At 43.0% G+C, this 14221-nt stretch overlaps 1 protein-coding gene across 1 annotated transcript in view; it reads right to left on the bottom strand.

Annotated features, from left to right (window-relative positions):
• Window positions 1-1318: 1318 nt before the first annotated feature.
• Window positions 1319-14221, bottom strand: part of EGLN3 (egl-9 family hypoxia inducible factor 3) — a 28658-nt gene continuing 15755 nt past the window's right edge. Inside the window, exons 2-5 of the mRNA XM_080595580.1 lie at window positions 9283-9402; window positions 7224-7360; window positions 6459-6532; window positions 1319-5119 (exon numbers count right to left, since the gene is read on the bottom strand). Coding sequence (XP_080451706.1) covers window positions 5082-5119; window positions 6459-6532; window positions 7224-7360; window positions 9283-9402 — 369 coding nt within the window. The 3' untranslated portion in view covers window positions 1319-5081. The remainder of the gene's footprint in view (window positions 5120-6458; window positions 6533-7223; window positions 7361-9282; window positions 9403-14221) is intronic.

Here is a 14221-nt window from a genome sequence, read left to right as displayed (position 1 = left end):
GCTACGCTCTCACCTGCCTTCCTTCATGGTAAATCAGTCTCTGAGCTGTTGGCCAAGACTGAAGAACCACAAAATGCCTCCTCGCCCACCTGCAGGAGAAGATTTACCCCTTAGGACATCCAGGAAAGGAGCAGACAAGCATGCTGGCACTGGATGGGTTTGTCACCCAGCTTGCTGTTGGGACAGCCCTTCACCTATTTTCTGGCATCTCCAGCATTGCTTAAAATAAGCAGACAGATAAAATGATCCTCTTTTCTGATAGACAGGAAAATGTTTCTATTTGTGCTTTGTGATGGGAGTTTTTCTAACTCCCTGAAGGGGAAATATTCCACGGAGATGAAACTATTATGTGGGAAAGGAGAACCCATTTTTGCTACTCCCTCTTCCACTGTCATACTGCTTTGTGATTTTCACTGCAGCCTCCCATACAAGATGCATTCTCAGGAGGCATGGGAATTCTCAGTGCAAGTATATTTAGCCATATCCCTTTGGGTAGGTGGGGGAGGAAAGAGACCCCTAAATAGCTGCAAGATAACAATTTACTATAAACATATTCATTTGGTCCAAGTTCAGAGAAAAGACAACGAAGTCCTTGGCAGCTGGATGGCCAAGGGCCAGCTTCATCAAGTGAAGAGCAAGCTCAGAAGAGAAACCCCTCTGCATTCCCTGGGTCTTCCCCATATGCTTTAAGCACGCCTCAGTGGAAGTGAAACGTTTAAAGGAAGTGACAAGTTATCTTGAATTCTCTCCCCTCTTTAGCAAAATAAGTCAAAACAAGCTCTCCACCATAGAAAGCCTGCTTTTACTTGGGGTGTGTGAAATCCCACCTTCCACAATATTGCAAAAGCACCAGAAAAGTCCACCACACTTCAACAACTGAGTGAAGATGTCTTGGCTTTCACTCAGCTGCAACGCCAGTGGAAGTGGTGAGAAGGCTCCCCCGTGGCTGCAGGAGAAAACTGTGGGCTTCTGCCTGGAGAAGTAGCAGGGAAAATAAAACCTACCAGATGACAAAGGGAGAATAAAACCTATCATATGACAAATGAACCATGAGAATGTTGTCTGGTTCAACAAGACTGTGAAAACAAATAGGCATTTCAAGAAGAGGGTCACTAGCAAAGTAAATAACTTCAGAATAGCAGGGAGTGACCAAGGGAATGTACCAAACTGATGGTAGCAAATGGAGCTCTGCCTTGGCAGCTGGGGACAGTGGCAGCTCTGTGCAGTGCCACCATGCTTCACCCAGCTACATGCCACCACCTGTGCCCACCAAAACCCTGGCCACAGTAAGACAAGACCGAAAAGATTTACACAGGACCACATTTAACACAACCCAGTGTTTATTGACTCCTGCCACCTTTTTTTTTTTTTAAAAGAGTAACAGGAACACAAAATGTGATGCATGATAAAATACTACTACAGGTTTCCATATCAATCCAATGCAAAGTGCCAGCATTGTTGACCAGCATACAACCTGACAAGAGAAGATGTAGTTATAACTCACTCTCAGATATCTGCTGGGAGTACATCACAGTCAAAGTAAAACTAGTTATTTGCCTGCAAATAGATACATTTTCTTCTAGATGCAAGTGGTGTTAGAGCCAGCTATTTTGCAACAACAAATATATATATTATATATAATATTCCAACAAATTTAAAAAAACTCAATAGTAAAGGACTAGAACTGTTTAAAGAGAGAGAGAGAAGAAAACAGAGTGAATCTTGTTTTTAAAAACTACTTTGTTGAGGCCATTCATCACAGAACCATAAGTAATCTAGAGAAAATGAGATTAGAGGCTACTGTGCCCAAAAGGCCAGCAAGTTTGGTTATAGGTTTAATACAAATAGTCTCTTGATTTTCAGTACTGTCTCCTGGCCTTTTTCCTCACTGCACAACAAACCCCACCTGTCGGAAATTGTGGCTTAGTGGCTTTGTGTATTTTCCAAAGCTCCTTAGTTTGAATGCAATTGCATTTGGAAAGGCAACCATAGTTCTTAAAGAGCCACGATAAATTCAAATGTCATGCACATGACATGTAACATCTTACAAGATAGGAATGTTGAAGGCACATTACCAAAAGGACTAGAAATTAAATGCCTTAGAGGAAAATACTCTTTTTCACAACTGGATGACAAGTGCTGTTTGACCACAGATGTTTCAGCTACCTCGCCATGAAGACAAAACCCAAAGGAAAGAGTCTCCTTGAAATGCCCTCTGTACCGCAGCACGCTGCTGCCCCCACGATTCTCCAAGCAATTACGTTCTCGCAGAGCAGTTTGCAACAATTTGAGAGACAGGTAAGAGAAATCTACGTAAAAAACATCACAACTGGATTCCTGCATGACCAACTCCCTACCACCACCACCACCACCCAGTTAAGCTACAGCATCTTCAAGGAGATGATGCTACTGATCTGGAAATGGGGCAGAGGTCTGGAATGGAGGACAGGAACTGGTTTCAGAGCCTTGTGCCCTCAGCTTTTTCTGTTTCATTATACATGTTAAAGGAAAAGGCAATGCTCTCTGCCATGGGATAATTGCTTTCCCTCCTCTATCTAGGCCAGGAAGACATAGGCTAATAATGAAAACATGTAGTTTATTTACAATAAATGCACCTATACTGTTCCATCCTCCATCCATGACACACACTGCTGCCCACTGCTGAAGACAGACGGTAGCTACAGTGGTAACCAAAGTACCTTTCTTTCTCAAACTTTATACAAGTCCTCTCCCCTTCTGGCCCATCATTTTTCCATTGTTCTAGGCTCCAATGAGATTTTTATTAACATCTCTTTCTAGTGCACTGTTTTAAAGTTTCTAAATACAAAGCAGGACTTGCTTTGCTCTGTTTTAGCTGTCTTTGCTCCCTTTAAAATCATGTAGGAGCTTAAAACTTATGTGCCATTATTAATTTTGCATAGTAATACAACAGGCTGGGATTTTTTTTTTCTCCTGCCTTTTAAATAGTAATTCCCTAGCTGCCCCTGTCAGAGAATGACACCTACCATCTTTCAGAGGGCTACCTCTCACTTTCGGGGAAGAGACCTAACTTTCTCCACACAAACATTGCAGAATGAGAGTTTCAAGTTATGGTCAAGTTTCCTTCAAGTCTATAATGTGTTATTTAGTTGCAAGCATAGCAAAATAACTTTTTAACATCAAAGGACATTTATTAAACTACTTGTCTTTTTCTAGCTTTGAGTTATAAGAGTGTTTGTCACAAGTTCCCTCATATTCCTCTCTTAAGGTGCACAGTGGTCAGGCTGAATGAAGTCCAGTCCATACGACCACAGCTGGATCTCTGGGAGAAGCCAGAAAGGATGAGGGGTTTCTTAGCACTACTGTATTTACATTCAAAATTCAAAAACAGGCTGAAGGATGTCCAGCTTTTTCTAAGACAGAACTGCTTAAGAAATACTCCATTTCTATTACTTTTTTTTTTTTTTAACGACCAGGAATTTATTTCTTTTCTGTCCTATGTAGCTGTTACCCTTCTGTCAGTACAGGTTAATAGCAGCCATTGCATGCTTACTGCTCATTCCCTAGCCGGGGTGCAACAGACTCAAGCCCGTTACCAGCCCGGTGTGGTGGACTGGTCCAGGGACTGGCAGCTTGGGCAGACCACCTTTGCCACTGTGGGCAGGTGGCACAAAAATACACGACACCAAAGAAGGGATCTGGAATAGTAGGGCCTGATGTACACTGACAACCTGAGACAGAAATAAATGCAAGTGCATGTGTATCAGTGAGCATATTAGGCTGAGAACAATTAGTGTGAGTGATAAATACATCCACAGCTAGCTCTCAGCTTCGTTAAGAGCTGTTCTGAACTGCATAGTAAGTGCTGGTTGTAGAAGCTTAGGCAGATAGGAGATGGACTCGATGAGCAACTGCTGAGTTAATAAGTTCTGAAAAATAATGGAGGAAAAAAGTGCTCTGCCAATTGAATAACTCTAATCTGTTGTATCTCTCATGGCTTGAGCATAACAGAAATAGTTACCTGGCATAAAAGACCAATTGAAACGGAATCACTGTTTCATTGAAATTACATACACATGCAAAGATAAACAAATGTGTTAACTAAGGATAAGCAGCATAGAAATCAAGTCTAAGTCAACCATTATTCATGTTTGTTAGACTGCCAGACATCTTTTCATTTCAGATTCACATCTGTGTCATACAAGATATAGTAGATGGAAAAATCATTAAAATGACAAACTCTGCATACTGTTGGCCTTTAGTACCAACACATTGTGTGCCATCAGCCTTCCAAGTTCAGACTTTTGGGAGGTAATAGCTGCTTTACCAAACAGTGAAAATAGAAAACATAAAACCAATCCAGCTCAGAACAGAAAGGAAATGGTTTTACAAAGCTGTGGACAGATGCATAAGCACTTCCCCCTCCAGCCTGGGACAGAAAGGGCAGTGCAACTGCACAGCTCTAACACGACTTTTGAAAAGTGATCAAACTCCAGGAAATGCGATGACTGAATACAAAAGTCTGTTTGGAAAGTCATGCTACAGGAGAGCTGAGCCAATGTTCTGCACAGCAAGGCGATGAGCAGTCCATTGATAGGCTCAGCTAGGACATACCATAAATGACACTCTACAAAAATCCACTTTAGTATCACATTTCCAATATCTCTCCTTGCCATCAGCAGTCTGCCACAAATTATAAACTTGTAAAGCTCCTTCCCATTGAGCTAGATTTTTCTTTTTTTTTTTTTTCTCTCTATAAAGTGCAAATAAGACTCAGGTTTTTCCCACTAGTTCCAATGATTGTTATCTTGCTTACAAAGCGATCAAAAGCCAGTTGGCTGAGCCACTACCTTTTTTTTTTTTTTTTAAAATTAATACCCTGGTTATTTTTTCCAGCAAAAGGTAAACAGAAAACAAGGGTTCCTTCTGCCAGATGCAGGGCATGACAGGAGGCTGCCTTAAGTACCGTCAATGTAAGATGCACACACTAGACAGAGACACAACCAGTGCATTCTTGTGCCTAACAAGAACGTGCCATGGTCCACTGGAAATGGAAATCATCTTTGGGATCTTATTTCTTCACAAAATTCAGAAACAGTTGATTAATCTTCATTAAGAGCCGCTTCTCTTTTCCTTGCGTCTACATCAAAAAGATACAAAAAGATGGTTAAGTCAGAGAGTTCTGGTAAGGTTCATACAAAAATCAAACAGAATAAAGTTGGTTTATTTTCAATGGATAGCACTTCCCATTTGAGACTCTTGAAATAAGTTCATTACATGGACTGAATTTTGTACAAATCAACACGTTAACAAGTTAGTTACCCTGAGGTTTTGTACGTTTACCCCACTGAAGCTGAATACAAGTCGTGCAGTATGCAAGTAGCCAATAAACTTTCAGACTCTGGATTTGCAATAATTTTTCCCCCCTCTCTTGGCCCCTTGCTCATGATGGGTGAAGCCTCTATCTGCTCTGCCTGCCAGCTACAGAAATGACAGCAGTCTATTCTGAAAAGTATTTGACTAATTACGATTTTGCTAGTCTCCAGCTGTGTAGCACACATTTGAAAAGAGAGGAATACTCTCAACACTGCATTTTGAGGAACTGCCTGCGGCAGTCCCTGAAGACTTAACCAGCATACCTTTGAGCATGAACATAGGGTATCAGAGCACATCTAGACACTCGCCCACTACTTGCATGCCAGTAGTGCAGTACCAGACACTGCAGCTAGGAAAGCTGCGGTCAGCTTGTCCTGGGCTTCTGCACAAATGTCTCTGAGCCTGAAGTCAGCCATCTGTGAAACCCAGCTGAAACTAGGCAGGTCTTGGAGTGCACCACAATCACAGCTATGCTAGCAACTGCCTGCCTAAAGGTACACCTATATGTATTTCTGAACTTAGTTTCTTTCCAACTCATAATCTATACATTCTGGGGTTGTTATGAATGTGCCCACACAGAAATTACTTGTAAGTAAAAGACAAAACCCTTTTGCATTACTGCAGTCCACAGATGCCCTTCATTAATACAGAAGACAGGCCCTATTCAGCTAGAACATTTAGAGAACATAATTATGAAATTGTTTATGCAAGTCTCATGACTGTGCTAAGCAACGTTTGGAGGAGATTAAATATGCTTCCAAATAACAAAAGAGCTTGGAGATTTCCAGTGACTGGAGCAGCTACCTAAGGTAAGACAATCTCAGCTGCACATTTGGGAGAAAAAAAAAAGTCAAGAGCCACCTCTTCCACATTCCTCACGAGGGATGCTGAGGCCAGGCCTTAATTTTCTTCTTTCACAACCTTCCCACTTGGCATAAAAATCACTGACTGTTGATTAGAGATGAAAAAGCTTTCTAAAAAAGTGAATGCCATACCCATCTAGCTACAGAGTTATTCCCAGTCTGTCTCTGCCTTGGGGGAAGAAAGGAAAAAAAAATCCATGCAATTTGATATTTCAGGTGAACATTTTCTAAGAGTCATACCAGTTAAGTTCCTGAACTTTTTTTTGGCTTCTGCTCTTTCTTCAGCATCAAAATACCACACAGTCATGGCATACCTGTAAAAGAAAAATCTTACGTTTGTTTCAACTTTTGCTAATAGAATAGAGCACCATTCTGAAATTTTATTTTCAAAGAGAAATCTAACAATAAAACAACTGGATTAGTAAATAAAAAATAGGATACAAATGTCACATATCTGAAGACAAATATAGACAGCATTTTAAATGTCCATTTTATCAAGTAAGACAGAAATATAGGTGAGAATTTCTGCTTGGAAGCACAAAAGAGTGCACAGCCCCTGGTAACAGAGGGCAAAAGTAGCTTACAGACCTCTGCATGTTTTTCTGTTCTGGGATGCCTTCAGGCAGCTTGGGGGCTGCCCTACGTCACATCAGCTTTTCATAGCCTGCTGACAGATGGTAACCCCAAGAATCCCTGTAGTGTTACAAGGGCAAAAGTGTAACCCAGCATCTCCCAGCTAAATAGCTATGCCTGACTTGCAAGACTTCTCCTGTCACTGGCAGAGGGCTTTTTTTCCCCCCCCATCACATAAGGAACCTTATCATTCATGCCTGCTATTCCTCATCTGATGAGATATTTCCATCAGAAAAAGATACAAAATCTAATAATCTTTTTTATGCATGTGTGTGTTTAAACATGATACCACAATTTTAGATACAAAAAACATGATATTGGTCAAAAAAGTGCTTTGCTTTTTCCTGGCCAAACCTCAAATATACTACTTACCTGGTTGCATAAGAAGGCTGGACTTCATGTGGGTTCCTTCGATCTGACCAAAAAAAAAGCAACCTGTCAAAAATCGGCTCAACATCTGCTACATAGGACTTCCCTTCTGGGAATATTCGAAGAATTCCACCATGCAGCTGAAAGAGAAGGAAAAGGTTACTTTTTACACATATAAACACCCACATATTCATGCGAACAATGACTTATTTTTCCCTCCTCAGCACCCAACACACACAGAATAAACATTTAATGATAACCAAGACAGCTACATGACAACACTGGAACTGTACACTATATCTCCTGGCCACCTCGATTTTCCCAAACAGTTTGTAATGTTTCAGCATAAACATCTGGCTAAAGTAAATGATTCAAGATAAAGAAAACATTGGTCCTGTCACAAATGCCCGGAAACTTCTGAGTTCCCAGCCACATCTCTAGAAGCAGTGGATACCACAGGGGAGGTAAGGATGTTTCATTTCACCAGTGTGAGATCAGACTCTCACCCCAGCAAGTGGAAGATGCTCATGGTATTTCAGAGCCCATATCCGATCATATATGAGTTAACTTTTACACCCTAGGAAGAATGAAGTCTTTATTATTGTATTTGGAATTCAGTGTAATAATACTTTCCCTGAATCTTCCAGCCATTCTTTCCCCTGCTTATGAAATAGCCTGGTTTCCCTACCACATCATTTCTCACCTTCCATTTGCCGCCAGTTTCATGGAAGAAGTGTAGAGATCTGCATTCACTGTAGAAATTGTAAGAGATGCAGATGAGCCCTGCTGCTATTAGAGGACTTTTTGGAGGCTTTTCCGCTGCACCACAAAGTGCAGGGAAGATGCTGTCAACCCAGCACTGACCTTACTTGGTACCTCCACACGGCATGCAAACCTCAGTAAGAAACTGTTAGGTTGGGTTTAAAGCCACACAGCTGCTTTCACATACCAACATGGTTATAGAGCATCTTATAGCGCATCTCCTCCAGCACGCATTTGCACAGTATTCAGGTCACAACCGTGCACTACTCTCCACCTGCATCATGGGTTTCAGAGAGGTTTCTTATTGTCCACTTGGGTGCTTCCTCACTATTACAGTAAGCATGCAGTGCACAAAGTAAATCAGATATTTGCATTTTCTTCCACATCTCCTTTCTTCATTTCATTGTATTGGGATGTTTCCTAATCACATTCCCTGTAAAAGAATGTGTTTTCATCCAGCACGTCATTTTTAGTGGCACTGTCCTCTAAATCTGAGCTCACTTTTGGGAGTTCATAATATTTATGTTTCTTTAAAGAGAAGCCACCTATACTGGGCACAACAGGTCAGAGAAAAAAACAGAGCTATTTGCAGAAAGAACCATATAAATGGTTCTTTTTAGTAATGGTAAATGGTTGCACAGCATTGCAACAAAAAATGTAAAAGGACATCTTGCGATTCTACAAACCCTTACTTTGTTCCTAACTTCAAGGTACAGTAAATTCCAGTCTGACTTCACTGTTTTATAATACAAGCAGAAACAAGCACACTGCTGTGCCAGGAGACCCACTGGTGGAGTCAAAGATGCAGAGAACAAACCAAGCCACGTGCTTGTTCCCATCACATCATAAGGATGAAAACCACAAGTGCAGCTGACTGAAGATCCTCTGTAGGTCAGCTCGAAGGAACAACATGAAGAATGCTACAGTCACAAATTTGGGCTGTCATTTTATTCTGCTCCCAGAATCCACTTACTCCTTAGTAGATTATGGTTCTTTCTAGTGCTTCGTTAGTCTCTTCTCTAAACAAAGTATAAGTGCCAGCAGCCCAGTGCTTAGAAGCGTTATTCTATTACAACAAAACAGTATGTGTGTGGGATGGGATAGAGAATGATAAGGAAACAGTTCAGATTCTTACTTCCAAGGGGTTGCTATAAACACCACAAAAATAAATGTAAAGCAATGAAGAATGGACCAGCTGTTCAAGTTCACCACAGTTCACAGGAGCAGCCAACAGTTCCAAAGCTCTGTTTCTGAAGTAATCGTCCTTTCATGGTCTGCCTCAGCCCTGTGGCTCACTCACCTTGGAGTCCCAGTTCTTATTCAGGTAATAAATACAGGTGATGCAGCGCCCGTCACCATTTGGGTTGTCCACATGACGAACATACCCAGTTCCATTTCCAGGATAGCAAGCAACCATGGCCTGAAAGGTAAAGATTGTGGAAAATAAATTTTCAGAGATTTGTTTTTTTCCTTTTCTGATCATCCCACCACCAATTTAGCTCAGCATTTTTCAGATGGTCAATCCAAAAGCTGCAGCAGACCCCACCAGAAGGAATTCTCACACAAGTTTCTCTCACTGGGTAGATCAGCCGGTGTGAAATTCCAAGCGGGAAATAAATATCCTTTGTATTTCACAGTATAAAAAAATGAATGAAACTAAAATACTGTTATGTATGGTGCAAGCTTTTCGATCTTTACAAGCTACGTGACTTTGAAGCAGTTTGAGCTGAAGCTTGCTTGGGTTTCTAAAACCAAGCAGTCATTGCAAAACTGATTTGCCAGTCAAAATGAAAACAGAAAGTGATCCCAGGACATCACGTCTTACACCTCCATCCTTTATTAATATCTTCCAATTTCTGTCATATACATCCCCATGGTCCAACACAAAGTGAGGTTCCCCAGGAAGTATGGGTCCACAGAACAAAGTCTGTAAAAACCTGCAACTCGTGCTGTTTGCACAGGGCGGCACATTTGCTTTCATGGACTGAGCCACAGAACTAACCAAACAGCTTTCAGAAGAATACTTCTCTTTGATCATCTCCAGAGCTGCTGATATAATCGCTTAATTCACCGTTTAAATTTCACCTTGAATGGTGAGATAAGCTTAATATGAATTATTCCAAACCACATGACTGAATTCTAGACAACAGGTCTTAAAAGGGTTTTTACAGCAAAAATATTAAACTTGAGTTAACACCATTAGCACCCTTAGCAGGCTGCAGGGAAGAGCAGGCCAAACAGCAGGTTGGATACCACATCTTTGTCTCAGCATCGCTCCTTCACTACGGGGACTACTTGGTAGTGACACCAGTCACCTTCCATGGCGTTTACTCCACTAAAAATGTGGCAATAGAAGTCTTGTCCCCACCCCTCCAACATCTCCGTTTCTCCAGTATTAGCAGCAAGAGTGATGGGAGACGACAGGCTAAGTCTGGTTAGAAAACTGGACACAGCATTCAGATGTGGTCTCTCAGGGCTGAGTAGGGGGAGGATGATCACTCCCCTTGATCTACTGGCTGGGCTCCTGGGAATATTGCCCTGGATGCTGCTGTGTAGGGGCACACTGTGGGCTCCCTTTCAGCCTGCTGCCTACCAAGGCCCCCCGAGGTCCCCAGGGAGCAGAACTGCCTGGAAGCCCCCAGCCTGCACTCTTGCAAGGTGCTCTTCCTTCTCAAGGGCAGGACTTTGCATATGTCCATGTTGAATTTCATAAGGTTCCTGTTGGCCTGTTCCTCTGGAACATCTGGGTCCCTTTGAGTAGCAGCCCTGCCCTCAAGTACATTAACTGGTCCACCCAGCTAGGTGTCATCTCACATTTGATAAGATTGCTCTCTGCCATCTGCTTCAGGTCATTGATAAGGAGGTTAACAGGACTGGTCCCATGACAGACCCCTGCGGTGCTGCATTTGTTACCAGCCCCTGGATACACTATAACTGACTAACCACTACCTTCCATCCCCAACCACACCTTTTACTCATTGTTTTCCAGCCATCCAGACCATAACATCCTAACTTTAGATACAGAAGTATTGTACGTGCCTTTCCCACAGGAAGAGGATGTGATTGTGCACCACTTGCATGACCTGTCCCTAATAATCCACCAAGCACCAAGCAATAATAGCATTGAAGATGTGGCAGCATAGGATTTACCAAGAACAATTGAAGTTTGTGTCTAAGAACCCCAGGGTTTTGTTTTTTGCTTCCTAGCACATGCTAAAGCCATGATGGGACTTGGACAGAAGTCACTGTCAGCCAGCACAATGGATCTTCTGCTGCAGGAGCAAAAGGAGCTGGCCAGTTAGGATGTATACACACCTACAGGTACAAAAATATGGCTCTGCATTTCAAGTGATGTAGGAATTGGCCTTGCTTCTTCCCCACAGCTGCCAGCAGAGCGGTACCTGCAGGCAGCCGTAAGACAGAGCTCGCTCCTCACCCAGGCACCTCAGGCCACAGCTGCTTTGGTGCTGGTGCCTTGCAGGGGCAGGAGATCACGTTGAACAACAGCAAAAGCATCTAATTCTCAGTAATAAACCCTCTTCCATCATGCCTTGCCGTTGGCAAGGTGCCTTGCCGTAGGCCCTGTCTGCTCTATCGTCATTCTGTCGCTATAAACAGCTCCATAGCTGAGCTTACACTCCACTGTCAGCCTGAGAACAGCTGTAAGGGCCGGTCTACAGCCTAGCACTGGAAACAAGTTTGTTATAGGGACAAGCCTGGAGGAAGCCATAAGTCAGCTGTACCTGCAATGAAGAAGTGGTCTGAGGGGGCCAATCCCCCTCGTGCAACCCCCCGTCCCAGCTGCCAGCAAAGCAGCTCACGCAGGCCCACACCTATCGAGCTGGATTACATCAAACATTTAAAACAATAACCCTTTGCTGAACCTGGTCCCTGCACGCCAGGGAACAAGACCCAGGCAGCTGAGAGGGCAGGGAGAGGGGTCGGGGGTTTCAGGATGCTGGCCTCCACCCGCAGCCAGCATGGCCGCTGCCGTGAGGACGTGCGCCCACGCCGCCAGCGCACAGTCTGGCTCCGCAGAGCTGCACCGATCCCACCAGAGGGGTGATGCACAGAGGGAATAAAACCCCATTGTTGACTGATTCATATTAAACAAGGTGTTAACACAAAGTTAGAGAGACCTTAAGGAAGCCTTTGTTTGGAGAGCAAACATTACTGCAAGATTACTGAACTGCTCCCCAAACTACCCAATATTGCTATTATTTCTTAAACTCCATAATCAAAAAGATGCTGAAAAATAATAGACTTCAGGATAGATTGTTAAAGTGATTTAGGTGCTCTGCTTACCACTGAAATCTGGGCTTAAGGCCAGAGTTTTCCCTGGCCTCCCCTACACATAGTTCTGTTAGTAGAACTCGTGCTTCGACTCTGAGACATTGATGCATTATTTATTTATTTACTGCATGCACCTTTTGCAACCACAACATACAGAACCCCTGGGGATGAACCGGTAGAACAATTCCCACAGAATCCAAAAGCTCTGGCCACACTCTAGCTTAACTTTAAGAAGGGAAAAAGTTTTTAGTAGTAGCAGCAGCAAAGGGAGAAAAGCAGAAGTGAAATATCCTTTTTCCTGGCATGGAGAATATTTAAAACGAAACCTTAAACAATGAAGGGAAATCATTCTGGTCCTCCTAGAGCCTGTTGAAACGATATCAAGCTTTATCAGAGCACTGTCTGGAGCAGCTCCAGAGCAGATCAAGCTGGCCTCAGCAGGGACTCCAGCTGTTAGCAGTACTTTTGGATTCATTCAAAGCAAACAAGAAACAGGAGATGAGATGCGTGACCCAGACTTAATTTAGGTAATTGGTGAACATCGGCATTTGCCAGTTTAGCGCATGGGCTAGCTGCAAAAGCTGGAGGCTGGATCATGCTAATCAAACCATCTGCCTCTCTCAGGTGAGGGAGTGTCAATGAAAACCTCTCCCTATACTTTTTCACCGTCATGCCCGGACAAGCACACTCCTTTTTTGGGGAGCACCTCTTTTCATCAACCAACTCCAATCCTAAACTAACTACGGCAGACAGCGAGCAGAAGTGTGCCCAGCTTCTCTTACTTGCCAATACAATCCATTGCAATGGCTGTTAGTTGGTTTAACATCCCACTGTAAGCACTCAGAGGAAGTTCCAGCAATCCACCTTATTTTGAGTTAAAACAGATGAGCGTGTCTTACACAACAGCTGAACAGTTAAAAACTCTGATATGCAGATGCCCATGTTTGCAGTCACACACACCATAGTTTGAAGACCAATGCTCTAGTGGTTTAGCTGACAGTCAGAAATTAAAGCCTACAAAACTTGGAAAATGAAAAGCAAATCATCAACACTGCAGTTTCTGCATTGTCATTATCAGAGATGTTAGCTTTCCCAAGAGGGTGCAAATCAACCACCAGTTAAACAAGCAGCAATTACCAGCTTTAGTAAGGAGCCAGAAATCATCACTAAACTCCATGCTGCACAGAAGCTTGCAAAAATAAGTTATTCATCATTCAGTTTTAAGTATTACACTCAAGTCAGCCAGAGAAATCTGCAAGTCAAACAGCAAGACACCAACGAAATTTGGAGACGGATAAAAAACAACAGTTCCATAGAGAGACTTTTCCCCCCCTGCCTTCCAATGCTTTTAGGAAGGCGAAAACAAGTTCTCTTAGCCGATAGCCAGGACCATGCTGTGAGGCATCATTCTGCTACATTTCATAAAACAAGCAGCGCTGGAGTGGACTGATACTTGGAACAAAATGCTTCAGAGAATACCCCAGCTAGAAGATGCTCACAGGAGGAAACAAACGGACACTGCTGAACAGGAAACCGCAACGGCAGCGGGTATGCCTGCCTCCTTGCCTGCCTGCACTAAGCCAGAGCCCTGACATGCTCACAGGGCTGGCTGTGCAGGTGGTGGTGTAATCCCACACCGATCCCGGCCTCTCCTCTCCCAACTGTGTCCTTTGCAACCAGAGAAAGCTGACCTGTGCAACTCTACCTGGGCAACACAAGCCACCTCTGCCCATTACCTAAGCACTCTAAAATACGCTTCTTCCATTTTCTGCACCAGATTCTTCCTGGACATTGCTGAATAGCTGCCATTTTTGATCCCTAGCATTGATGACATCTGCATACAGCTTGTACATCAAACAGTTAAATTCAGAATCACTTGTAAATTCTGTTAGATGAAAGGCACTCTATAGACACAAAGCAACGTTGACTCACAATATCAGTTATTG

The sequence above is a fragment of the Anser brachyrhynchus genome (genome assembly GCF_964034855.1).
Source record: "Anser brachyrhynchus genome assembly, chromosome: 5".
NCBI lineage: Eukaryota > Metazoa > Chordata > Aves > Anseriformes > Anatidae > Anser > Anser brachyrhynchus.
This window is presented reverse-complemented; position numbering and strand designations above follow the sequence as displayed.